The sequence below is a fragment of the Chiloscyllium plagiosum genome, unplaced genomic scaffold (genome assembly GCF_037043375.1).
Source record: "Chiloscyllium plagiosum isolate Xiang-an unplaced genomic scaffold, Cpla_swu_hap1 HiC_scaffold_31, whole genome shotgun sequence".
Taxonomy (NCBI): domain Eukaryota; kingdom Metazoa; phylum Chordata; class Chondrichthyes; order Orectolobiformes; family Hemiscylliidae; genus Chiloscyllium; species Chiloscyllium plagiosum.
In genome coordinates, this window is record NW_028270169.1 from 30,134,647 (window position 1) to 30,161,195 (window position 26,549).

The window sequence follows — 26,549 nt, forward strand, 5'->3', positions numbered from 1 at the left end:
TCAAGAGTAACATATAGCGGGTACAACAGCCCAGGGTGACGCAGACTTGTGGACACCAGTGAGTTCTGCAGCAAACTGTCACTTCTCGATGGATTCTGCTTTCATGTGTTTCGCTGTTCACTTAACTCCTTAATACATAGGAAACTGGAATATCTATTCCCTGTTCATAAGAGGGCAAAATATGCTGTGTAATTAAATATGTGATTACCAAGTGTGTTTCCAACAAGTAAGGTCAAGTAACCTGGTTCGAAAACTGAGCGAACACGCATGGTTAAAATTTTTAAAGAGCAAACGGTTATTGCTCTTTTTCCGGCCGTCTTAACATGCGTATGAGGCTTATAACTTAGCGCGTGTTTGATAAAATAGTTTCTTTTTAGGATGGGGTGTTATTCCAACTCAGGAAGTAGCTTACTTTTAAAACGTTGATTTCAAACAAAATCGTGACCAGTGTTGTAAAGCTCCATAATAAAATTTTAGTTGAAAATGTGTTGCTGGAAAAGCGTAGCAGGTCAGGCAGCGTCAGGCATCGAAACGTCGATTCTCCTGTTCCTTGGATGCTGCCTGACCAGCTGCGCTTTTCCAGCAACACATTTTAAGCTCTGATCTCCAGCATCTGCAGCCCTCACTTTCTCCTCGATAATAAAATTTTAGCTGTGATTATAAATCAACATCTCTTTCCCGTTCTGTTTTCAAAAGCTACAAAATTACTTTTGTGTATGAAAGCTGTAACATACCTGAGATTTAGCTTTTGTTCTGTTTGCTTTGTAACAACGTTCAAATGTGTTGTGGTACTTTAATGCCCAATTATGAGTTCTCTATTTTGGTATATTGCCCTTGGTATGATCAGTCTTTCTGCTTTACTAGCAGTTTGTTCACTAATACATTTGAATTGGCTTCCTGTAATTGACCTACAGTGAAGTTATATTACTATTTTCCAATGTTTATGAACTGATGTTGTTGCCTTGGAGGAAAGTGGATACATTATTTTCCAATACTATTCTGCAGATGCAAATTATTCAGGTCTTGCAGTGTTTTTGGGAAATATATTGTGTTCATATGAGTTCATATATGTTAAAAAAAATGCACATCGATTATATCAATTTTAAAAAGTGATTTAATTATCAATTTTGATAGTTCAGTTGTTGGGACCTTCGCTCTTTACTGGTTTTCCCCTGCAGGGAATTTGCCCAGCATTTGCGATTCAGGTTTTAAAAAAAAGTCTGGTAATTTGGCAAGTATATATGAGATGAAGCAGGGAATGTGCTCTACTATATCTTTAGGTTTAAAGACTGGAATCGTGCTCCTTAACAATGGCAATTTAGCAGATATCTTGCATGCATTTGATATATAACAACTTTGCTTAACATCACAACATATGACTGAAATATTAATAATGCAACTCTTGTTTCAAACTATATAGGAAGTTTGAATCTAGATTGCCCATGCTGTGGAATTGTAGTCGATGAGGTAACATTCTGACTAGTTGGATAAGGCTATGCTGGTATAGTGTAGCTAACTTGGAATAACAAAGATGGAAACAATGCATTTAAATAGCTGTTTTCGCAATCTCAACACATTACACTTAGCCAAGCAATACTGTGAAGTTGTAAATCATACTGTTGTAATGTAGATTAATATGGCATTTAATTTATACATAGCCAAAATGCTTGATTGGCGATGAAAAGATAACTAGATAATTTTTAATGATATTGATTCAGTGATTAAATATTAGTCATGATGCTGGGACAACTTCTCTTTGATTAGTGGCTTCGGAACTCATATATGTTTAATGAAAAGATACATCAGTTCATCTATCCTTTCAGGTAGTGTTATAGCTGGCTGAGAGTTACCATGAAGGAAAGTCTCTCTCATCCTCTCTCCTACTTGAGTTGTGGTGACACTCGGGTTAAACAACCACCAGCAGTCTCTCTGAGAGCACTATGATCTGGTACCACTATGAAGACTTTTAAAGCTGGCAATCAACACTGCATCAGTACTGCAGCTTCAATTATAAGAAAATGAATGACTACAGAATGCTTATCCTTTTTTTTTTCCTTTCCTTTCATCCTCCTCCCACCTGAAGAAATTAACTTGTTAGTAGTCAAGATGCTACAATCCAACGTACTTCATGCCTAAGTACTGAGTAGGATCATAGTTTGCTGTTGACTGAGGTCTGTGCATTTTCACAACAAAGATGTTCCTGGTTGATATCAGGATTATAAACATAGTCATTTTATTTACACCTACTTGTCCCTCACTTCAATTTCTCCAAGTTGGTACTAGTGATGAGTTTGACTGTAGCATCCATGCTACTGCTTGGTAATTTCATTTGAACCTGAACCCTCTCAGAATGTATAGGTGAGGTGTACAAGGGAAAGGTAGCATTTCTCTCAAATGAGCTTGCTCCATTCTGAGTGACTTATTTTGTTTGGATAGGCCAAACGACTTGAGAGTAGCTATTGCCCGTAGCAATTAGAGATTTGTCATTCTTGATCTGCAAAGGTAATATCATCCACTGAGTCCACTGTCTATAATCCAGCAGTCTTGAAGGCAGATCAGTACATGTAATGGAGGGTGTAGACCTTGACAAGAAAGAATGCATCGTAGTCACTTCCTACATCTGGCTGTATCTCCAGCCTACCTAGGCTCATTTTCCCACTGGACTAAGATCGGGTTGAACAAGAGACAGAGATTAATAATGCCCAACTCTCCTTCACTGTAATTCAATTCACGTGCAAGTTGTGTTCATCATCAATCTGTCACAAGTCTTGACTTGATGCAGGGAGTTGTAGCTGTGAGCTTGCACATTGGTCACTTTTCAATGGAAAAGGCAGAAGTGGATCTCAGCAGTCACTTGAACAACTGAACAGCTGTTTTCTGGATCATAGTGTTCACCTCCCTAGTATAAGGAGATATACTTTAGATGATGAAATGGACAATATTTAATGTGCATCAAGACATCTCCGATAAACTTCCATTCTACATATGGCGTTAATCATTTACAAGCCACAAGAAAGAAGTATGATGGAGTACTCTCTACTTGCCTGGATGCATGTAGCTCCAACGACCCTCAGAAGCCTGACCCCTTCCAGGCCAAAGCAGCCTCCTTGATTGGCACCGCATCCACAAATGTCCACTTCATCTACCAACATTGAATAGAATCAGCATGTGCTCTTTACAAGATGTATTGTAGCAGTTCATTGAAGGACGTTAGAGAGCACCTTCTACACCCACAATCATAATACTGTACAGCAGAGACCGTTTGGTCAATCAAGTCTGTACTGCCGAAAATATACAACTACCTAGACTTTACTGTATTAGACCCATAGCCTTGAATGTAATGTCACTTCAGATGCGCATTCAAGTACTTTGTAAAGATTTTGAGGTTTCCTGCTTCAAACGCTCTTTGAGGCAGTGCATTGCAGATTCACCACCCTCACATCCCCTCTAAACTTCCTCTTGCCTTCTTTAAATTTATGCTCCCTTGTGATTGCTTTTCAGCTAAAGGAAGCTGCTGTTTTCTATTCACCCTATCCGTGCCCTTATAATCTTATACCTCTCAATCCTTTATCCAGTTTACCCCTTCTCTGCTCCACAGAAAATACCCCAACCTTGTCCAATCTCTCTTCATAGCTGAAATTCTCCAACCCAAATAGCAACCTGGTGAGTCTCCTACATAAACTTCTCTAGCTGTGTTCTGTACAGCGCTAACATGACTGCCCTGCTCTTATAGTCTATGCCATGACTTAGAAAGGCAGGTATCCTATATGTCGAATAAGGGATCCAACCCTGATTCCTGTGGTATGCCTTGCACACTGGGCACCACCCTATGATCCCTGTTACTAAGCCAAGTTTGGATCTTGCTAAGTTACCCTGGGTCCCAGGAATCTCACCTTCTTTATCAGTTTTAAATATGGGACCTTGTCAAAGGCCTTGGTGAAATCCATATAAACTACATGTGTTGCTGTACTTTCATCCAAAAACCTGGTTACCTCCTCACCTCCAGGATGCCAGCTGAAATCTGCGGTGTTTGAAATCTGGTCAAGGAGCTTAGTGAACCCTTTCAGCCTATGTGATAACAAGGAATCATCTTGTAAGAATGCCTGGGTTGTCTACTTGTATAAGCAGGAAGGACGTTATCAATCTTGTGAAAGCATTAGAAAATCTCACCCCATTCCATCACTGGCAAATTCTTAGGTAGAAGTCTTCTGAGTCACTTCATCTTGAGCAATTTTTATTTCCAGAGAGTCAGCAAATTTTCAGAAAAGGTTGAGGAGCTGCTGATAAGGTGGATGTAGTTGAACAGCTCCAGAGAAATGGGGAGAACAGAACATGGATCTCTGTAGCATATTGCCTTCCATGATGACCTTGGCATTGAAATCAGATTACACATGGATAGAGAATTGCCTAATCTGAGACTGCTTGGGGCATAGACCAAGGTTTCCATGGACAGTTGCATCCCAATTTTCTGTTTGCCAATAACTGTACATCTCTTCTCTTCTGAAATGTAATGTGAAGTTATTTTCCATTTACATGACAACTTTGGCTTCACCATCAGACAAAGAAAGCTAATGTGAGCTACAAGCCAGGATACCCCATCTCAAGGTGCAAGGATTGTTTCAGTGACCAGCATCTGACCTCAATCGCTAAGTTGTCTGAGATAGGTAAACTTGAGAGACAGTGGGCTATAATGTTCATGATGTGATAGACAGCAGAACTTGTTGAGCAAGTTTCAACTTTACCAGCAGTTGAACATTAGTCCAGGAATGAGGAGAAAATGTGTCTACTGCATTGCATCTATCGAGCAATAATTTTATCTATTGTTCTGTGCATGTAACAGTTGGACTTTGTACCAGTGTCAAGCCAAGACTTTCAAACACTTCCACTTTTTCTTGCTTTGGAAGATTCTGAAGCTAATGGCAGGACAAAATACCAAACACTCAGGCGCTACCTTGATTTGGCATGCTAAGCATGCACACCATGTTGAGACAGTTACAACTGAATTTGACCGGTCAGGTTGCTAGATGTCTAGCATTCGCCTTGTGAACTAAACTTTGCTTGGAGAACATGAACTAGAGTGTTTTCTTGCATTAGTCATAGGAAGCAATGCAAGGATACAAAGAAGGCTCCACTTAGGAGTTTTGATATTGACTTGACGTCCTCTGAGAATCTCTCCCATGATCACTGCACAAATAAATAAAATGGTGTGGTCTTCAGTATATGCAGGAGTCTAACTGAGGCAGAAAACACAATGATAGGATGACCTGAGACAACTCATGCAAAACATAATCAATCTCCTGTGCTATTCATCTTATTTTAGCAGAAATACTTTAATGGTTATTTATGTACCTACTGGAACCGTACTAAACTCTAATGATGAATGTGGTCCAAGTTTATTTTGAAGGATGACAAAAATGGGAGAGAATTGTGCTGTGTTTTATTTATCCAATGAGTCATCAAAAGAATAGTATCAATTTTGAAACTAAACATTAGTTACTTACTGTGTATACTTTAACACAATGGATAACTTTGCAAAATAAACCCTCTCTCAAAGTCCAAAAGTGCAGGAAAAACTGAGCATGTCTGGTATCATCTATAACATATTCAAAGTATCAATATTCCTCTGAGGAAAATATTGACAGCTGGTGGCCAAATGTAGCATGGGAAGTTGCATTTATTTGAATTCATACTATTTTGCAAGTGACAGGAATATGATGAATAAGTGAGTCGATGGTTACAATGATTGAATTGTATAAGGGAAATGAGCAGAGGGTTCCATGGAACACAAACAACAACATTTGATTGTTGAGCCAATTGGCTGTTTCTTTGCATAGTTAATGTAAATTCTCTTGATAAAAAAGTAGTAGAGCAACTGTCTGGCTTGTCAGGCCATTTCAAAGGATGGTAATGATGTGACCTTGAAGATGAGGGTCACTTCTGTGTCCTATCTGCAACACTACTGACTTTGTTCTTCTAACGTAGAGGAGCTGGGTTGATGCAGTCCATTTGTACAAGTTCCACTGTCCTGGCAACAGATGTTCTGACCTCCTTAGAAAGGTATGTCCAGTTAGAAGGAGGGAGCATTGATGCAGTGGACCTGTTGTGGGATCTGGACAAGCAAGCAGCAGGTCAAGATGAGCCTTCAGCCATCATCTGCTTCAGGTTTGGATGGATCTGAGGCTATCTAGCATAAATAGAGCAGCCTAGAGTGTGTGGGAGGTCAGGGTCCATGAAAGTGGACTGTAAAGGAACCCCCTGCAGAGACTCTAAAATGGAGGAGCACCTTACTAAAGATATAAGGAGTTCAAGAGCTGCAATGTGTGTGGGGAAGCAGGCCACCTCTGCGAGGCCTGACCAAGACTGGCAACCACGTATGTTTAGATGGCTGTGTGTGGCATCATGAGCTATGGACCCCCAAAAGACAGTAAAGTACCACTCACCAGCAAGAGCACTGAAATGAGAGTCACCTATGTTATGTGTGTTAATGAAGAAAGCGCTTTGTCATCCCTTCACCAATGGGAATGGCCTCAATCATTTTGTTAGTGGATTTATGTTGATTATATGAGACCGGTAGAGGGACAGATCACAGAATTCCTACAGTGTGTGCAAATAGGCCATTTGGCCCAACAAGTTCACAACAACCCTTGGAAGAGTATGCCACCCAGACCCATTCTCCATCTCGATTACTCTACATTTACCACTGACTAATGCATCTAACATATATATCCCTCAGCACAATGGGCAAGTTAGCATGACCAGTTTACCTAACTTGCACATCTTTGAATTGTGGATGGAAATCGGAGCACCCGGAGGAGACTTATGCAGACACTGGGAGAATTGCAAACTCCACACAGCCAGTCGCCCGAGGCTGGAATTGAACCATAGTCCCTGGCTCTTTGAGGCAGCAGTGCTCACTAATGAGCCACCGTGTTGCTCATGATGCTGCTATTGATCATGAATGCCCACTCCAAGGGCCTGAGTTGGTATCAGCGAAAACAGCGATAGACTGACTGGCGGAAATACTTTCCAAGTTTGGGAACTTTGAACAAGGCGTGAGTAACAGTGGTCCACAGTTTGTGGCAGAAGAGTACCTGGAATGCCACATTAAGATGTGAGATCAGCTCCGTATCAACTGGGAGCAAACAGCCAGGTGGAGAGATTTGTACAAACCCTGAAGCAAACTGTAGAAGCCTCCCAAGGGGTGGGTTTTCTGGGATGGTGAATCAACAAGTTCCTCAGCATGCACTGTAACACATCTTGTATGTCACAGTATACACTGGCGTCCTTAATGTTTGCTCACCAGCTGAGAGCCATATTTGACTTGCAGCTGTAGGAGACCAGAGAGGTGGTAGAATGTAATCAAGAGGGACAGATGGCCAGAAGGTCAAAGATTTTCCAAAACTGAAGGACTGTCTTGGCTAGAAATTACACATCTGAGGAAAACTGGATTCAAGCGACAAAAAGAACTATTGACATTTATGATGGAAGGATGAACTGGTGCAGAGGAGACATGCAGATTAACTGGTTATTGCATATCCTCAACTATGGTATGTCCCTCAAAAGTCAGAAACAGATTGAACCTGTGGTGTCAACTGAGTCATGTCTCTGAGCCAGATTGCCCATACCCAGGGAGGAGATAAGACGAAGTTCAATGTGAGCAAATGCGAGGTCTTGCACTTTGGAAAAAACAATACAAGCATGGACTACTTTCTAAACGGTGAGAAAATTCATAAAGCCAAAGTACAAAGGGATCTGGGAGTGCTAGTCGAGGATTCTCTAAAGGTAAACATGCAGGTTCAATCCGTGATTAAGAAAGCGAATGCAATGTTGTCATTTATTTCGAGGGTTGGAATATAAAAGCAGCGACGTGCTACTGAGACTTTATAAAGCTCTGGTTAGGCCCCATTTGGAGTACTGTGTCCAGGTTTGGGCCCCACACCTCAGGAGGGACATACTGGTACTGGAGCGTGTCCAGCGGAGATTCACACGGATGATCCCTGGAATGGTAGGTCTAACATACGAGGAACAGCTGAGGAACCTGGGATTGTATTCATTGGAGTTTAGAAGATTAAGGGGAGATCTAATAGAAACTTACAAGATAATACATGCTTGGAAAGGGTGGGCACTAAGAAATTGTTTCCGTTAAGTGGGGAGACTAGGACCCGTGGGCACAGCCTTAGAATTAGAGGGGGTAAATTCAGAACAGAAATGCAGAGACATTTCTTCAGCCAGAGAGTGGTGGGCCTGTGGAATTCATTGCCACAGAGTGCAGTGGAGGCCGGGACGCTAAATGTCTTCAAGGCAGAGATTGATAAATTCTTGATGTCACAAGGAATTAAGGGCTACGGGAAAAATGTGGGTAAGTGGAGTTGAAATGCCCATCAACCATGATTAAATGGCGGAGTGGACTCGATGGGCCAAATTGCCTTACTTCCACTCCTATGTCTTATGGTCAGCATCCAGTCAGTGAGGGTGCATCTACTAAGCAGCAGAAGGTTTTGGAAGTTCCAGAGACTACATCAGAAAAGGCTCCAGAGACCAAGAGATGGTCTTCTAGAGACCACCGTCCCCTTGAGAGACTAATCATGTTGATGTTGACAATGGAAGCACTGGCTTGCACAGAGGTGTGAAGTGCTCTTTCGCATGTTTTCCATCTTTTTATAATTATATGTGCATATGTTGTCTATGATGCTAGAATAACATTTACAGTCTTCTATCTGTTCATTAATGAGAGGTTTTGAAATAGAGAAGAAGGGGTGTTGTATATAGTGGGTGTGCTTGCTGCCCCTTTTGATTGTGTGTCAGGTGACTTTGAGCAGGAGCTTTGGGTCAGTCAAGGTCTTAATTGAGCTGTCAAGCTCTGTAATAAATTGTTCCTGGTTTAGGTGCTACAGGCCTCATGGTACCCCTGTTGCACTTGTACCTTCTTTGTTTTCAATCCCTGCAAGTTCCAATCATCCTGTACACCAAGGTCCTTCCTATTGGAAGGGTGTTGTGAAACTTGACAGTGTTCAGAAAAGATTTACAAGGATGTTGCCAGGGTTGGAGGATTTGAGCTATAGGGAGAGGCTGCATAGACTGGGGCTATTTTTCCTGGAGCATCATAGGCTGAGGGTGACATTATAGAGATTTATAAAATCATGAGGGGCATGGCTAGGATAAATAGACAAAATCCTTTCCCTCGGGTGGGGGAGTCAAGAACTAGCGGGCATAGGTTTAGGGTGAGAGGGGCAAGATATAAAAGGAACCTAAGGAACAACTTTTTCATGCAGCGGGTGGTGCGTGTGTGGATTGAGCTGCCAGAGAAAGTGGCGAAGACTGGTACAATCACAGCATTTAAAAAGCATCTGGATGGGTATATGAAGATGAACAGTTTAGAGTAATATGGGCCCAGTGCTGGCGAATGGGACTAGATTAGGTTCGGATATCTGGTTGGCATGGACGAGTTGGACCGAAGGGTCTGTTTCTGTGCTGTACATTTCTATGACTGTAAACATAACCCAGAATGAGAAAAAGGCTGGCGAGGAGACAAAGGAGGCCAGTACAGTGGGTCAACAATTGACCACTCCTCCATTGACTTGGCAGTTGAGTGGAGGTTGAGGAGGCAACAAAGGAATCAGGAGAGTGGACGACGGGGTGAGGAATAGCCTGAAAAGAAAACCATATGGGTTCCCCCATTAGCCAACAATGAAAGAAAAAAGAGGCATTTGCATGAAGGATGTAGCTCATGTAACGTGCAGAGGGTTAGCCACAGACAAAAGAGACACTCACTAAGGGGAAGAAGAAAATAAGCTCCTCCCGCCCAGAAATGCTGGACATCATGAGGGGCCTAATTACACCCATACTCCAGTTATCTGGAACCAAAGGTTCCTCTGCACCATACGGGGAGCAGTGAACAAGGAGCAAAGCACAGCAGCAGCTTTGTCAGATTTGGAACTGAACCTTCCCTGTTTCATCCTCTCCCTGATGACACCTGAGCACCAGGGAGGAACAGGACAGCTACCTCAACCCTGCGAGAATGCAACATATCGTAGGGAGGCAGGAGGTAGGGAGCTCACCCAGTGAGAATAAGTTTGGAGAACTGATGGATGTTTTGATTATCTTAAATGGTTTTGAAAATGATTAATATTCATGTTTGTGGCTTTAAAACCCCTTCACTATATGTGTTTCCACATTTGCTTACCTGACCAACATTGAAGTGGAGCTTCTATTGCTGCAGGCTTTATGATACTGCATCTCAGCAGCTACGGGAAGTGGTCAAATTTGTGGGCCCATTGGTCTTTGATTTAGTCAGGTAGTAATGATTGCTGTTTCTCCAGCCTGGATATGCTGTGCTGAGGAGGCACTTGCACTACCGGCAAAGTTAAGGATTGGTGAGAGGGTGCCTCCTAGTAGATATCATGCACAGAAGCACTCCCTTGAGACAGACTGACATGTACATCTCAGTGGTTAAGAGTGAGCCATCCTTCACCTCCCACTGCTGCTGGCGATGTCCAGGTCAGTCATTCTAGCCGGAGAGTTCAACTGTGTTATTGCAGCTGGACGATCCGGAGGCTGATACATACTTCCATAGACACTAAGCTGCACGATGTCATCACACATCCAGGTGGAACACCATGTAGATAGACCTGTGTGGCCACGATCAGGTCTATCTGATCAAGGATAGGTTTCAAGTTTGTGTCCCGAGCATTCTCTGCCAAATCCACTAACTCCAAGCTTCTCTGACCACCACCAACTTGGTGACAAGATGATAGGTCGGCCAGTAAAGGAACATGAAAGCTGACCATGAAGGAGTTGATGCCAGAAGTTGTTGAGAAACTCAAAAGGGATTGTACAGGTTGGAGACTTCAAGTCCTTCTGAATCTCCAGCAGTTTAGTGGGAAATAGGAGAACGTCAAGAGGTTCTTCATCCTCAAAGGTGTTGAGAAGGCAAGAGAAAAACAGGGAAAAGTGTTGAAACTCCAAATAAACATGTGGAACCTACTGCAGATGGTGGCGGTGGATGTCACGAAGATCTCTTTGAGGTGACAAGCCAGCAAGCTTCAGTTGTCTCTGAGGCATCTAAGATGATCTTCCAGACAAGGTTCTAATCATGGAGGAGGACATTTCTTCTTCCAGAAGGTGCACAAGGAGAGATCTGTGATCAACAGCCTGAAGGATCAGTAACAACATCTCATTCTGACATCCTGAGGATTAGCAATTCATTTTATGCCAGACTGTATGACACAAAGCTTTGTCTCCCAGTCATTCCTGTCCTATGTGAGAGCATGCGCGAGAGGCTAGTCTAGCTGTTGAGTCCTATGAAAATAATAAAACGCGCAGAAGCAACAGCTTACCATCTGAGCTGTATTCAGCTCTGTGGGACTTTGACCAGGACCTGCTGGAGGTGTGCAATAATATGCTTCAGGCAGGTAGTATAGTATGAATCCATGACAAAAGATATCAACACCCTCCCCTACAAATGGAAGGGGATAGGGAGTAATCCAAATTGGCGACCAATTTTGTCGCCGAATGTAGCTTATAAAATCCTGTCTGAGATCATCACAACTGGGTCAGGTCTGCTCTGGAATTGGTGATACACCCCAAATGAACCTGTGTTGTACCAGGCAGGATGAATCCTGAGAGCCTCATGCTCCTTCGGGATATGATTGCTAAACATGCAGAACAGAGATTGACTACCTCACTCATCAGCCTGGAGTAGGATAATAGGCATTTAGCAGCAGGATTGTACACCTATATAAGGGATGTGCATTCCAAAAAAATGGGATTTGGTGAGGAAGTCTGCATTTAGATCCAGTTGCTCTACGCCAACATCAGTAGTGCAGTCTCAATGAATGGGTGGGATTCTGAAAGCTTCCCAGTCAGATCTGGAGTCAAGCAGGACTGCCCACTCTCCTCTTCCTTGTTTGTGAGTCATACAGAGCCTTTCACCAAATTCATCAGGAAGAGTGCAAGCCTGAGAGGGGTGACTGTTCCAGATAGTGGAAGCTTGCAGGTTCAAGCTTCCCTGTACAGGGATGACATAACTGTTACCTGTTCTGATTCGCTATCAGTGTGCAGACTCATGAGCAAATGACCAGTTCAAAATGGCTTCAGGAGCGAAGGTAAATCGAGGCAAGGGCAAGGTTGTGTTTCTTGAGAACTGGGCTGACTGATCCTTTTGCATCAGATCTGAAGGTGCTGGATGTATGTTTGAGGGGCTGAAGCGTGTGCCAAAACTTGGGAGGGTCTTATCACCAAGATGAGGCAGAAATGGGCAGGTGGGAGCACAATTCTCCCTCAATTGCAGGTACAAATCTGGTCATCAGGTGTGAGGTACTTGAGGTATTTTAAGCAGTGCAGGTCTGTCTTTTCACTATTGCAGTCTCCTGAACCATCTTCCACTTAATTTGGAGATCTGCAGGGGCGCAATGTATGAAGCTCTGGATAAGGGGAGGATGAATGTACCAAACAGTAGTTTCATCCTGATGGCTACCATTCTATATGTCATATTTGGGGGGGGTGGGAGGCGGGGTGGAATTAGTGTGGATATGATGGTGGAGAGTCTGTCATACCATCTCTTTTGTAATGTGCTGATGCAAAGACTGTGGAGAGAGATGAAGTTGGTTTCTGTTAAGGTTCATCCCAAGTAGCTTTGTGATGCAGGATTGTGTATGACATTGCCTGTTGCCCAAGGCGCACACCAAGACCAACACTGACTGAGCTTGCACGACTAGCTTCGCGAAAGAATCTCTTTGGTCTGTCTGAAATTGTTGGTCATCTGGTGCAGACCGGCGCATTCCAGCATTCATGACTATGTGCTGAGAGTCGCACAAAAGCTTGTGGCAGCTGCCACCAATGCGCAGTGGATAAAGGCATCGACTCCTCTGTTATCAGCCCTTTTTGCCTCTCAATTAATGTCTGAGTCAGAAATACCTTTTGGTTTTTGCAATTGTAGGGAATGTCAAATTCCAGTGTTGTATTTCTTTAATGCATGGACTGTTCAAAACTGCTTTAGTACCTATACATAAAGAATTTTGATGAATAAAGTAAATTTAACAATTTTTTAAAAAGCCCTAATAAGGACAGCAAATTTCCTTTTGTGAAGAACACTTGAAACTAGTAACCTTTGTAAACAACTAAATAACTTCTTAAGTCACTTCTTAAACTGTCAATCTTTATATTTCTAAATTTTTAAATACCAGATTCAACTTCTCAGGCTGCTGCGCCAGTATCTGACTTGTTCTCTGGATTATTAACCTAGATCTCTGGATTACTTGTCCAATAACATAGAACGCTTTGTGCCCCAGATATTTGTAGCTAGTGTAATTTAAAATGCATTTTACTGTTTTCAAAAAATTCTTAATTCCGAAAACACTTAATTTTTTTGTGACTATGGAAAGAAATTTTTGAACTCTGCATTCAAAAGATTTTTTTGTACATAACTTGCAGTGTTTGGCTTTATCTGCAACATTTTAGTGACATAACACATTTAGTATTTTAATTTTAGTCTGCCGATGTTTTTCATACAAAAGTTTCAAAGCTTTGGGCTTTGTTTGAATAAATAGAAAGGGAGTAACTGAAGAAGTGGAGAAATTTATCTTTGTACCAATGTTATAAGTGACTATAATATGTATTGGAATGGAGGATAGTTGGAAAAGGACCAATAGACTGGAAACAAACATTCCAACCCCATGGATTAGGTTAACAAGCTGTCTTTCTACTTTAATCAAAATGTAATGTTCTATGCTGCTCTAGTACAGACAATATGGTTAATTCTCGTTATTGATTTGAAATGGAAGTCTGAAGGTTTGAACATGGACATTTTTTTAAAGAATTCTCACTTGATATTGGAAATACATTTTCAATAAGACATGCAACTGACAGAAGATGGCCTTATAACAAACAACAGGCTATTATAATGTAGTTTAGAGAAGAAATTGTTTACTTGGGTTCTGGATATAATTTTGACTAAACCTAGTTTAAACTCCATGCTTGCACATCTGCAGCACATCATAGTTTTAACAATCGTTTTTTGGCATTTGTATTGTTACTGTGGTGTTGGCAGACTTGGGCTGAGATTTAGAATTTTAATTAGCTGAGGCAGAGAAATGTAATTTTAAATGCTGCAAAAATAGCTCTTTCTCGAGTTCTTGTAATTTGGCATTTGGCATTAGGATATTTTGGATGTGGTAAAATTGCACTATATTGATGAGATGATTTCTATTGCTTTTAATAACCTTTCACATTCACCTGTGCATTACAAATCTACTTTGATTTTTACTGACAGGAAGATGCTTCAGAGTTGCTGTGAATCATTTGTCAATGCAATACTGATTGGGCAATTATGTCGGTGAATTGTACATTTAAGTAATGGAAAGAACATTTGTATTCCATTTAGTGAAAATGCTGTTGTGAAACTTCAGTCACCTTAAACTAATTTCATGCAGTAACTGAAGTTTAGTGTTTTGAATTTATTTTGCACTATATATTTAGTTAATGCGTTTCTGGCGTTTGAGTTATTGATCTTAGTTTTTTGTGTCTGAAGTTGATAATTAACTTGGAAGTATTTCTGCAGCCATGGTGCTGTATCTTAAAGCAGTTTTTGGGCCTGGCTTCAAAATGAATTAAGTTTTATGAAGCACTAATACATTTTTTTTCATCTTAGATTGTTTTGTGATCTAGCGAAGTAAATAAATAATGGGGTCTCAGACTTGCTGGAGGCCTAAACTTATTTTTTGAGTTTATGGGGAATACTCATTGTTTTTAGAGAGTTATTTTCTTTAGGTTTAACATTGAGTTTGAACAGTCCAGTGAAATACTTGGACAAGAATGCCTGTTAAGAGCAACACTCATGAGGAGGGAAGGATACATAATGAACTAGGTGACCTTAGGGTTAAGAGAGTGTTAGTCCTAGAGCAGACGTACTGGGATAAAACCATGGAAGTAGTCAGTAATGTTGTGTACGTTTGAACAGGTGTGGGATGGATTCTAGAAGAAGCCAACTGCAGTTTCAGTCCATATATTGAAGTCATTTCACAAAGTGCCTTAAACCTACTGAGGTATTAGGTACAGACACTGAGTATTGTATGTGTGCTTTTGCATACTTTACTCGTGCAGTGTTTTGGATTTTTTTTATGCAGCTGTTTTGTTTCTTGTCAACTTCTCAATGTGTGTTTTTGTGTTAAAACTATATTCCTATTAGTGTGTTTCTAAAAAAAACTTTGAATTTGTATTACAAGTATATATTTGAGTTTGTCCTATTTCACTACTTTATTAATAGACTTAAGTTTTGTTGTCTGAGCAAAACTTACAGCATTACATGTTTATGTTTCAATGAGAGCCTACTTTGTTAAAACCAAAACACTTCAAAATACAATCTGTCAAGTCCAGTTTCTGCCTCGAATCTGTCTTGTCTGGTCATAACATCAGCTTGAATTCTGAATATTCTGTGACATGGTTTGTATCTCTTTTCCATTTATACCCTTAGTTTCCACCTGTCAAGCAAAGAAAAAAAACCTGATGACTTTGAAATGAGTCCATGTTGAGTAGCAGCATTCCTGTAACTGCAACTCCTCCCTTTCATATACACTATTGTGTTTTGCAGTCACTTCAGTGGCGACTTATAAAGATTTACTGTCTTCCATTTTACTACAAAACCAATCTTCTGAGACTTGAAATCATGAATTTGCTAGAGTAGCTAAGATTAAATTATTTTCACTGGGAAGGAGTAAGAGATTTTAAAATAATTGTTAAAATCCAGGGGTGTGAAGAAGAATTTTTATGCATGAGTTATTTTGATTACTGTCCGTAAAGATTGTGAAAGCAGATTAAGTAGTGACTTACTTTTAAAAAAAAAAGTTAGGTAAATATGGACAGTTGCCAAGATAAGTTGGTGACATGCTGCCATTCTGCCCTTTGAGATACTTGTGTCATCAATAGCCGTAGGTGAGGTGCCGAAAGACTGGAGGTTGGCTAACAGGGTGCCACTATTTAAAAAAAGGAAAACCCAAGGAACTATAGACCGGTGAGCCTGGCATCAGTGGTGGTAAGTTGTTGGAAGGAATCCTGGGGGACAAGATTTGCATGTATTTGGAAAGGCAAGGACTGATTTGGGATAGTCAACATGGCTTGTGCATGGGAAATAGTGTTTCACTAGCTAGATTTAAGTATTTTGAATAAGTAATGAAGAGGATTGATGAAGGCAGCGTGAGGGGCATGATTTTTATAGAATTCATTAAATCGCTTGACAAGGTTTTTCTTGGTAGACTGGTTAGCAAGGTTAGATCACACAGAATAGAGGGAGAACTAGGTATTTGGATACAGAACTGGCTTGAAGGTAGAAGACAGGGTGGTGGTGGAGACCTGTGACCAGTGGTGAACCACAAGGATCAGTGCTGGGTCCACTGCTTTTTGTGATTGATATAAATGACTAAGGTGTGAACATATGAAGTATTGTCAGTAAGTTTTCAGATGACACCAAAATTGGAAGTGTCATGGATAGCGAAGGTATTTACCTCGGAATACAACGGGATCTTGATCAAATGGGCCAGTGAGCTGAGGAGTGGCAGATGGAATTTAAATTAGCGAAATGTGAGGTGCTGCATTTTGGAAAGGCAAATCGGGACATGACTTAAACACTCAATGGTAAGGTCCTGGGGAGTTTTGCTGAACAAAGAGACCTTGGACTGCAGATTCATAATTCCTTGAAAGTGGAGTTGTAGCTAGATATGGTAGTGAAGAAGGCATTTCGTATGCTTTCATTTATTGGTCAGTGAATATAGGAGTTGGGAGGTCATATTGTGGCGATATATGAACATTGGTTAGACTGCTTTTTGCATGAAATTCTGGTCTCCCTTCTATAGGAAGGATGCTGTGAAACTTGCAAGGGTTCAGAAAGGATGTTCCTAGATTTGGAAGGTTTGGTCTCTAGTGAGAGGCTGAATAGGCTGACGCTCTCTTCCCTTGAGTGTTGGAGACTGAGGGGTGACCTTACAGAGGTCTATAAGATCATGAGGGGCATGGATAGGGTAAATAGACAATGTCTTTTCCTTGGTGTTGGGGAATCTGAAATGAGCGAGTGTAGGTTTAAGGTAAGTGGGGAAAGATTTAAAAGGAACCTCAAGGGCAACGTTTTCACACAGAGGGTGGTGCCTGTATGGAATGAGGTGCCAGAGGCTGGTACAAATTATAACATTTAAAGGGCATCTGAATGGGTACATGAATAGGACAAGTTCAGAGGGGTATGGGCCAAATGTTGGCACATGGGACGAGATGAATTTAGGATATCCAATTGGCATGGACATGATGGATCGAAGGATCTGTTTCCATGCTGTATATCTCTTTAAGTATACAGGTGAAAATTTAAAGTTAATGGGAGGTGGTTTGGGGGGGTGGGTAAGGATCTCATAGTTGAGGTGTGGAATTGTTAGTTAATTGCTAACATTGTTCATAAATTTGAGAGTCAAGGGGGAGAAAAAATAATTTATGAAATTATGGTTATAGGACCAATGAGCATAAATGATGACTTATTGGAATTATAGTGAAGAACTAGCATTGTGTAAAGATTGGCAATCAGAAGTCAGTGTCTTTTTGTCTGGTGACATTTTTATTTTATACCTGGCCCCATCCTGTCAGAGATTGAAACAGATAAATGTCACCCAAAACAACCATCTGCATTTTTCCAAAATCTGCCTGCTTCTGAGTTCTTCGATCTCCCTCTGCTATTAAGGGGTCTATAGAAAACCCCAATGAGGTGGCTGTTCCTGTGCATATGAGAGCACAGGGCTCACCCTGAACATCCACAAGCTGAGGATCCTACACCAACCTAGCCCAGCATTCTGGAATGAACTGCAAATCATTAAAGTCCTGGAGAATGTTGGCCACTTGCAATATTTTGTGTCCTGTTAACCCAGCATAGCCTCCAGTAGTGCTAGCGCAGTGTCCGGCTGCCTGAGGGAAAGGGTCTTTGAAGACATCATCAGACCTGACATCAGACTCGTAGTATACAGAACTGTAGTGGTTCCCACCACCTATATACGTCTGAGTGTGGACTGTTTATAGCAAACACCTCAAGGCCCTGAAGCACAACCACCAATGTTGCCTGCAAAGATTCTGTGAACCCACTGGGAAGACAGATGCACCAACAACAACTTCATTGACGAGGCCAATATCTTCTGCCATTAGATCAATGACTGCATCGGCGCAGCAACCTGCACCCTGGCAGAATTGGAGCAGTTCATCAAATTTGTCCAAAACTTCCACCCTGCCCTCAAATTCAATTGGTCCATCTTGCACACCTCTTTCCCCTTTCTTGATCTCTCCATTTCCATCCCCAGCGACAGTCTCCAAACCGACTTTTACCATAAACCCACAGACTCTCAAAACTACCTGGACTACACCACCTCCCAACCAGGATCCTGTAAAAACCCCATCCAGTTCTCCCAATTCCTCCGCCTTGTCGGCTTAGATGAGGAGACATTCCACCTCCATGCATCTCAGATGTCCACCTATTTTAAACAACATGCTTCCCCCCCCTCTGTCATCCAGAGACAGCCTTCTACCGAACCACCTCCATTCCTCATTCTCTTGCTCTAAACCATCCTCCAAACCGTCCCCTTTGTCCTCTCCTATTACCCCACCAGTCTCTCTATCCAACGCGTTATCCTTAAACATGTCCGCCAACACCAACTAGACCCCACCATCAAGAACATCTTCCCCACCCGATCCCTCTCTGCATTCCGCAAGGACTCGTTCCCTTCATCAGTCCTTGCTTAGTGCCTGAACCCCCCAGGTACCTTTCCCTGCAACCAGAAAAAATGCAAAACCTGCCGGTATTCCCCCCGCATCCATCCAGAGCCCCAAATAGTAGCTCCAGGTAAGATACAGGTTCACCCACCTCGCTTCCAACCTAGTTTACTACATCAGGTGCTCCCTATTTGGTCTTTTCTGTATTGGGGGGACCAAATGTAAACTAAGAGAATGGTACACCAAGAATATCAGCCGTGCCCACAGGGGCTGACTGGACCTCCCAGTCACCGCCAATTTTAATTCCCCTTTCCACTCCCTTTCTGACATGACCATCTTTGGTTTCCTCCATTGTCACAATGAACCAAACTGAGGAACAACAACTCATCATCCTCCTGAACAGCCTACAGCCTGCAGCCTACAGCCTGGAGGACCTAACATGGAGTTCTCCAATTTCAAATAACCTCCCTTCCACTGCCTCCTGCCACCAACCGGCTCCATTCTTCCCATTGACCAACCAGGTCATATGCTTTACCTATGTTCATCTATCCCCACTTCACCATCCTGTCCTCACCGCCCCCTTTATCCGTAGCTCCCCTACATCCACCCCCGATTCTGAAGAAAGTTACACCTGAAACGGGGACTTCTCCACTTCCTTGATGCTACTTGGCTTGCTGTGTTCTTCCAGCGTTCTGCTGGTCTACTTTGGATTCCAGCATCTACGTTTTTTTTTGTCTCGAGCCAATATCCTTAGCATTACGCACTGACCACCCTTGCTGAGCTGTGATGGGCTGGACATTTTACGCCCATGACCCATGTGAGACTCCTCGAGCAGACACTCTACTCCCAACACTGAAATGGCAGGTAAGCTTCAGGTGGACAGAGGACAGTCTCAAGGCCGCGCTGGTGAAGTGTTACAATCCCACTGATACCTGGGAATCGTTGGTCCAAGACCATCCAAAGTAGAGGAGGAGCATCCAGTAAAGTTTCAGCTAAAGTCTACGATTCACCAATGCATTCCAAGGTTTTGTAGCCTGTACAAGGTCTAGGAGCTGCTTGCCTCTCACCTTGTGTGCTGGAGCTTACATTGTGAAATCTTCCATGGAATAACCTGAAAATGATACTTAGCCAAATTTTGGAAAATTCAGCCCTTTATTACACTGCACCAGAACAATCTGTGGACAGATCTTTATGACAAATATCAGGTATATAGACTTAACACCTTTTGCCCTCAGCTGCATTCTTATTGTGAAGGGTCCCTTTTGTTTACTTCAAAGTTTCTGGTGTAGCTGGTTAGCTGTAATTGATTTCATTTCAGGAAAGTTTGCATTCACTCAAGGCTATTTCTTTAATGTTTCCCCCAAATCTTTAAACTGCTAGCACAGTTTGCTTATTTCTCTAACATGTCTAACTTTGTGATTTTGTTTTTTGAATAAACACAATCCGCCGATTCCTCAGAAACAAACCCAAACAAGCAGACACAACACAACCAAAAACTACCTTGCATCAAAGACATATCAGACATGGCTTCCAGATTACTCAAACCCTTTGGCATCTTGGTAGCCCTCAAACCTACCAACACACTTCAACAGTGACTAATGAACCTAAAGGATTCATTAGATACCACCAGCAAAACTAACATAATTTACAAGATACCATGTACGAACTATAACAAAAAAAGCACTACATCGGACAAACTAACAGGAAACTTGTCGCCAGGATACATAAACACCAGCCGGCCATTAACAGACACAACCCAGTATCACTAGTTTCCATACATACAGACAACAAAGAACACCACTTTGACTAGGACAAGACACATCCGAGGACAGGCAAAACAAAGACACACAAGAGAATTCTTAGTGACATGGCATTCTAACCAGAAATCCATCAATAAACATATTGATTTAGGCCCTATCTACCTTCCCTTGTGGGAAAAAACGGAAATGACATCACCCACCTTAAGAAACCAAGATCTAAAAAGAGAGAGGCAGGACATACCACCAGCACTTCACCAGAGGCTCTCACCGATGATGTTTCCTTGTATGGTGTTGAAACATCTGAAAACAAACCTTCAAGCTCAGCGAACTAACTTACATTCTTACGTCAAACCTTTCTTCTACAGCCTTCTGTCTCTGGAGGCTTTTCTCCTAGTAATCTTAAGTCACTGAGGGCTGATTTTCCATTTAACTGCCACGTTGGCATACGACTCAGATGGACCTGGAAAGCACACATCATGTTTCATTGCACATTTCTGAACATTACTGTTCTAAGCCTCTACTTTCTGAGGAACCTGCTTCTCTCCAAAAGGAGTCTGTGCACACTTCGTGATGTTCTGAATATTTGTGCCTTTGTCACCTTGTGTCACAAGACACTTGATTACATGACAACATTTTTTCCCCTTCTACACTTGTTTCTAATGCACTGAAAGATTCACCTATGATTTTAAACGTTCAATTTAGAGAAAAGAAAACTTGAAACAACCTGTCACTACATTCAGCTCAAAGAAGAAATAAAACTTTGTTCTTCCCTGAACATGCACTATAGAAATAAAATCAATATTTAAAGCAGTACATGGTTCTGTCACTTTTAGAACCCAAGTTTCCAAATAACATTACATAAATGACCTGTCATCACTCTGCAAACTTGGAATGTCAGTCCTTGTCACGTAATAACAAAACAAAATACTGTGAATGCTTGTAATTTGAGACAAAACATGAAAATGCTGGGAAAATCAAGTCTTTTAGCATCTGTGGAGAGAGTGAGTTCATCCGAATTGTTTATGCTGTCTGACCTAGGTTTTGTGAATCTATTTTACGATCTTCAAAGTTACACTAAATTGATGTACAGTTGGCTTATGGGGAACACTGAGCAAATTACTCATTGTGGAATTGTAGTTCTTCCAACCCTTCAAGTAACTCATTGTAGTTAATTTGCCCCATTTTGCATCAGGGAATTAAAAAAATTACTTTCAGCCTTATGCATGCTATGTTGTTTGCTTTTCTTAGACTTGTCATTTTACTCAGTGGTTAGGATTTTTAGTGGGGCTAGCTTGGAATTTCGTCTTGAATTTTAAATCTCTCAAAATATAACTTGAAATATTGATGATAAAATCTCAATGTTAGTTTAAATATTGCAGTTTTGCACAGCGTATATATGCTAACTGATGTTCTCTTTTATACAGTTACAGATATAGAACTGAAAAGGTTAAAAGATGCCTTCAAGAGAACCAGTGGACTTTCTTTCTATATGAGCCAGCAAGCCTTTGTAAGGGAAGTTCTTGGAGATGGGGTTCCACCTAAAGTTGCAGAAGTGAGTATTTTAATGTAATTGTAGTGTAATAAGAGCCTAGATCATTGCTAGTAAAGGAACTTCAGCATATAGAAGTTCCTCAGCTGGGACTATTTTTATGCAGGTGAACGGGCAACCAAATTAGAACTGAAAATTTATGGCTAAATTTTAATCTCTCCCTGTACATTTTAGCATGTAGAATCGATAAATATGCATGATGCAGTTGGCCTGCCAAAATGTATTTCAGTTTAATGTTATCAGAGAAGTTATGTTGTTGTACCACATAACTGGAATTCCTGAGATCACCTTTTGTTCTCCATTGAGCTCATGTTTATGGTTTCTCTTTGAACAACGTAACCTTACATATAGGTTAACTTGTATGTGTATGGAGCAAAATGTATGCTTCAATATTTTCATGAGAAAATTAGTTTGACAAAAAATCATTTTGTTTCATCTGTTTATAGTACGTACAGTGTTAAAAAGCAGCTGAATTAATGAGGAAAAAAAATGCCCTGTTTTATTTCGATGCAGGACTTGAAAATTTTGTTTTGCCTGGACTAGGTTTCTGGGTAGAGGAGGATAATCCATTCAATTCAGTGACAAAAGAAAATAATTGAATAGTTTTGATTGTGTAACTGATTTGAGCTGCTCTTTTGCAGCAAAACATCCATTTAAATTTAAACAAAAGCAAAATGCTGAAGATGCTATTTAAATTTGCTTTGGCCTGGCAATTTTCAATCTTCACGGTCCAAACTGAAAAAGCTTTGAGAGAAATGGCCAGACCAGAAATCTTCCATGTGGCAGAATCATGGGTATAACACATGATTCTGCCATTAAATTAGATAAAACTAGCATAAAATCTGAAATTATGTCTACTTGCTTTTTGAAATCTTTATTTCTGATTAACAGATTTCTTTTGAATTTAATTTTTTAGTTCGCATCTACCACTTTGCATAGTAAAGGATTATTCCAGTACTTTTATGGAAAAAAAATCAAAATAATATAGGAACAGGAGTAGGCCATTCAACCCCTTGAGCTTATTCTGCCATTAAAGGAGATCATGGCTGATCTGTTGCCCGATGAAGGGCTTTTGCCCAAAACGTCAATTTTCCTGCTCTTCGGATGCTGCCTGCCCTGCTGTGCTTTTTCAGCACCACCCTCTTGACTCTAATCTCCAGCATCTGCTGTCCTCACTTTGGCCTGATCTGTTGCCTGATTCTGTATACCTGCCTTTGGCCTATATTCCTTAATACATTTGCTTAACAGACATTTATCTATCTCTGATGTAAAATTAACAACTGATCCAGCATCAACTGCCATTTGTGGAAGGAATTTTAAAGCATCTACCACTCTTTATGTGTAGAAGTGCTTTCTAACATCTCTCCTGAGCAGGTCTGGCCCTAATTCTCAGTCTATGCTTCCTAGTTCTAGAACCCCAAACGAGTGGAAATAGTTTATCTTTACCTACCCTGTCATTTCCTGTTAATATATTGAGGACTTTGATCAGATCATCCCTTAACCTTCTGAATTCTAGAGAAACCATTTCTAATTTGTATAAGCTCTCTTCATTAACTTTGCTCTTGAAGTCCAGGTATCATTCTTTTAAACCTATTTTGGCCTCTATCCAAGGCCTGTATATCCTTCCTAATGTAGGGTGCCCAGATGGGTATGTTTTTGGTTTCTGGAAATGTTACTAATTTATTTAAATTTTCTGGGGACCTAGGAATGTGAGTTTGTATGTGACGGTGGTTGATACAAAAACAACAAGCTGAGGGATTGCTGCATTCTAATGTAACATAAATGAAACAGTAAATATCAGGAGTAAGACTCCATTGACTCGTCCCATGTTGTAGCACTCAGCTGAAATATCATTTGCTAATTGAAAAATCTTAGCGATGACTATTGACCATAAATTGAACTGAACTAACCATCATAAATACTGTAGCTACAAGAACAGGCTAGGGGTTAGGAGTTCTCGGGCAAATAACTCTCCTGTCTCCCAAAGCCTATCCTCAATCTACAAGGCGCAAGTCTAGAGTGTGATGGACTCTTCACTTGCTTGGGTGTAGCTCAACACCATCTAAAACACACAAATCAGTTTGTTTGATGCCCTATCAGCATGGAAAAGTATGGCACTGGAAAAGCACAGCAGGTCAGACAGCATCTGAGGAGCAGGAGAATTGACATTCCGGTCATAAGCACTTCATCAGGAATATTGGGGTGGGGAGAGAAATAGGAGTATGGGGGTGGGGTAGCTGGGAAGGCAATAGGTACATGTAGGAGTATGGGGTGATGGTGATAGGTCAGACGGGAGGGTGTAGTGGATAGGTGGGAAGGAAGATGGACAGGTAGGACCGTTCAAGAGGGGCAGTGCTGATTTGGATGAGGTTGTGGAGGGGAGATGAGGAAGCTGGTGAAATTCACATTGATCCTGTGTGGTTGGAGGGTCCCAAGGCAGAAAATGATGCGTTATTGCTCCAGGCATCGGGTGAGTTGGATTTAGTGGTGGAAGTGGCCCAAGACTTGCATGTCATGGTTGGAGTGGGCAGGGGAGTTGAAGTGGTTGGCCACACGGTGGGGTTGTTGGATGCGTTGTCCCGGAGATGTTATCTGAAACAGTCTGCGAGTAGGCATCCTGTCTCCCCAGTGTAGACAAGATCACATCAAGAGCAATGGATACAATAGCAGAAAAATCTCTGCTGGATGTGGAAGGATCTTTGGGACCTTGGACAGAGGTGAAGGAAGGTGTGGGTGCAGGTTTTGCATCTCTTGAGGTGGCGAGGGAAGGTGCTGGGAGTGGAGGTTGGGATGGTGGGCAACGTGGATTTAACAAGGGAGTCGCAGAGGGAATGGCCTCTACGGAATGCCAATATGGGTGGTGAGGGAAACATATCTCTGGTGGGGTCTGATTTTAGGTGGCAGAAATGGCGGAGGATGATGCACTATATCCAGAGATTAGTCAGGTGGAAGGTGAGAACCAGGGGCATTCTATCCTTCTTGTGGCTGGAGGGGTGGGGTTCAATGGTGGAGATGCAAGAAATGGAGAAGATGCACTGTCTGGCATTGCAGATCATGTGGGAGAAAAAATTGCAATCTTTAAAATAGGAGGCCATCTGGGATGTCCTGGAGTCAAATTGCTGTGGGAGTCAGTAGGTTTGAAATAGATGTCTGTGTTGCATTGTTCGCCGGAGGTCTCAGAGATGACTCACATGAACTTGAAGTCAGAGTGTAAGGTATTCTTGAGGTTGATGAACTGTTCAACCTCCTTGTGAGAGCATGGTGTGGCGCCATTTCATTCATCTATGTAGCGGAGGAAAAGATGGGGAATGGTGCTAATGTAGCTGCGGAAGATGGACTGTTCACCAATGAAGAGGCAGGCATAGCTGGGGCCCATGCGGTGACCATGGCGATCCTTTGGTCTGAAGTAAGTAGGAGGATTCGAAGGAGAAGTTGCTGAGGATGAGGACCAGTTCTGCCAGTTGAATGAGTGTGTTGGTGGAGGGGTACTGGTGGAGGGGCGGCAGGAGAGGAAGAAGCAGGGCTTGGATGCCTTTGCCACGGTGGTTGGATGTGTAGAGGGACTAGATGTCCATGGTGAAGATGAGACGTTGGCGGCCAAGGAAACAAAAGTTGTGGAGGGCTTGGGTGGAATGTGGGGTGTTCCTGGACCAAGGGGTCACGATGGTGTCAAGATATGAGGAGATAAGTTCAGTGGGGCAGGAGCAGGCAGAGACGATGGTTTGACTTGGGCAGTCGGATTTGTGAATCAGCATCTTTAACATTCACTTCCTCCACCAGTGATGCACAGTGTAATCAGTCTGTATCATGTACAGCATGCATTGCAGTAACTTACTGCCAGTAGATTTGAATTGAATTTAATTTTAATTTATTGTCAAGTCTACTGAGGCACAGTGAAAAGCTTTGTCTTGCGAGCAATACAGGCAGATCACATAGTTAAGTCGCATAGCTAAGTAAATAAAAAGTAAACAGCAGCAAAAACAAAAACACAGGTACAGGCGAAAGTTACGAGTTTGAGAGTCCATTCAATATTCTAACAACAGTATGGTAGAAACGGTTTCAAAACCGGCTGGTGAGTGTGTTCAGACTTATGTACCTTCTCCCTGATGGTAGAGGTTGAAGGAAAATCATTGCCAGGGTGGGATGGATCTTTGAGAATGCTGGTGACCTTTCTTTGACAGCGGGTCTGGTAGATGGATTCTATAGTTGAGGGGGTTGGCCTTTGTGATTGCCTGGGCTGAATTCACCACACTCTGTAACCATTTCCAATCTTAAATGGTACAATTGCTGTACCAGGTAGTGATACATCCAGACAGAATGATCTCGTTGGCGCACCTATAAAAGCTGGCAAGGGTATTCGCTGTCATGCCACATTTTCTCAGCTGCCTGACAAAGAAGAGACGTTATTGGGTCTTTGCGACCAGTGCATCCACATGAAGAGTCCAAGAAAGTTTGTTGTGGTTGACCACTCTCAGGAGCTTGACACGCTCCATTCATTCCAGCTCGGAGTTGTT

At 41.8% G+C, this 26,549-nt stretch overlaps 1 protein-coding gene across 4 annotated transcripts in view; it reads left to right on the forward strand.

The window, feature by feature from the left end:
• The window catches only part of usp32 (ubiquitin specific peptidase 32), a 214,057-nt gene that overhangs the window by 907 nt on the left and 186,601 nt on the right, over positions 1-26,549 (forward strand). For all 4 annotated transcript variants that reach the window (XM_087977391.1, XM_043718523.2, XM_043718524.2 and 1 more), the window contains exon 2: positions 21,911-22,038. In XM_087977391.1, coding sequence (XP_087833517.1) covers positions 21,911-22,038 — 128 coding nt within the window. The remainder of the gene's footprint in view (positions 1-21,910; positions 22,039-26,549) is intronic.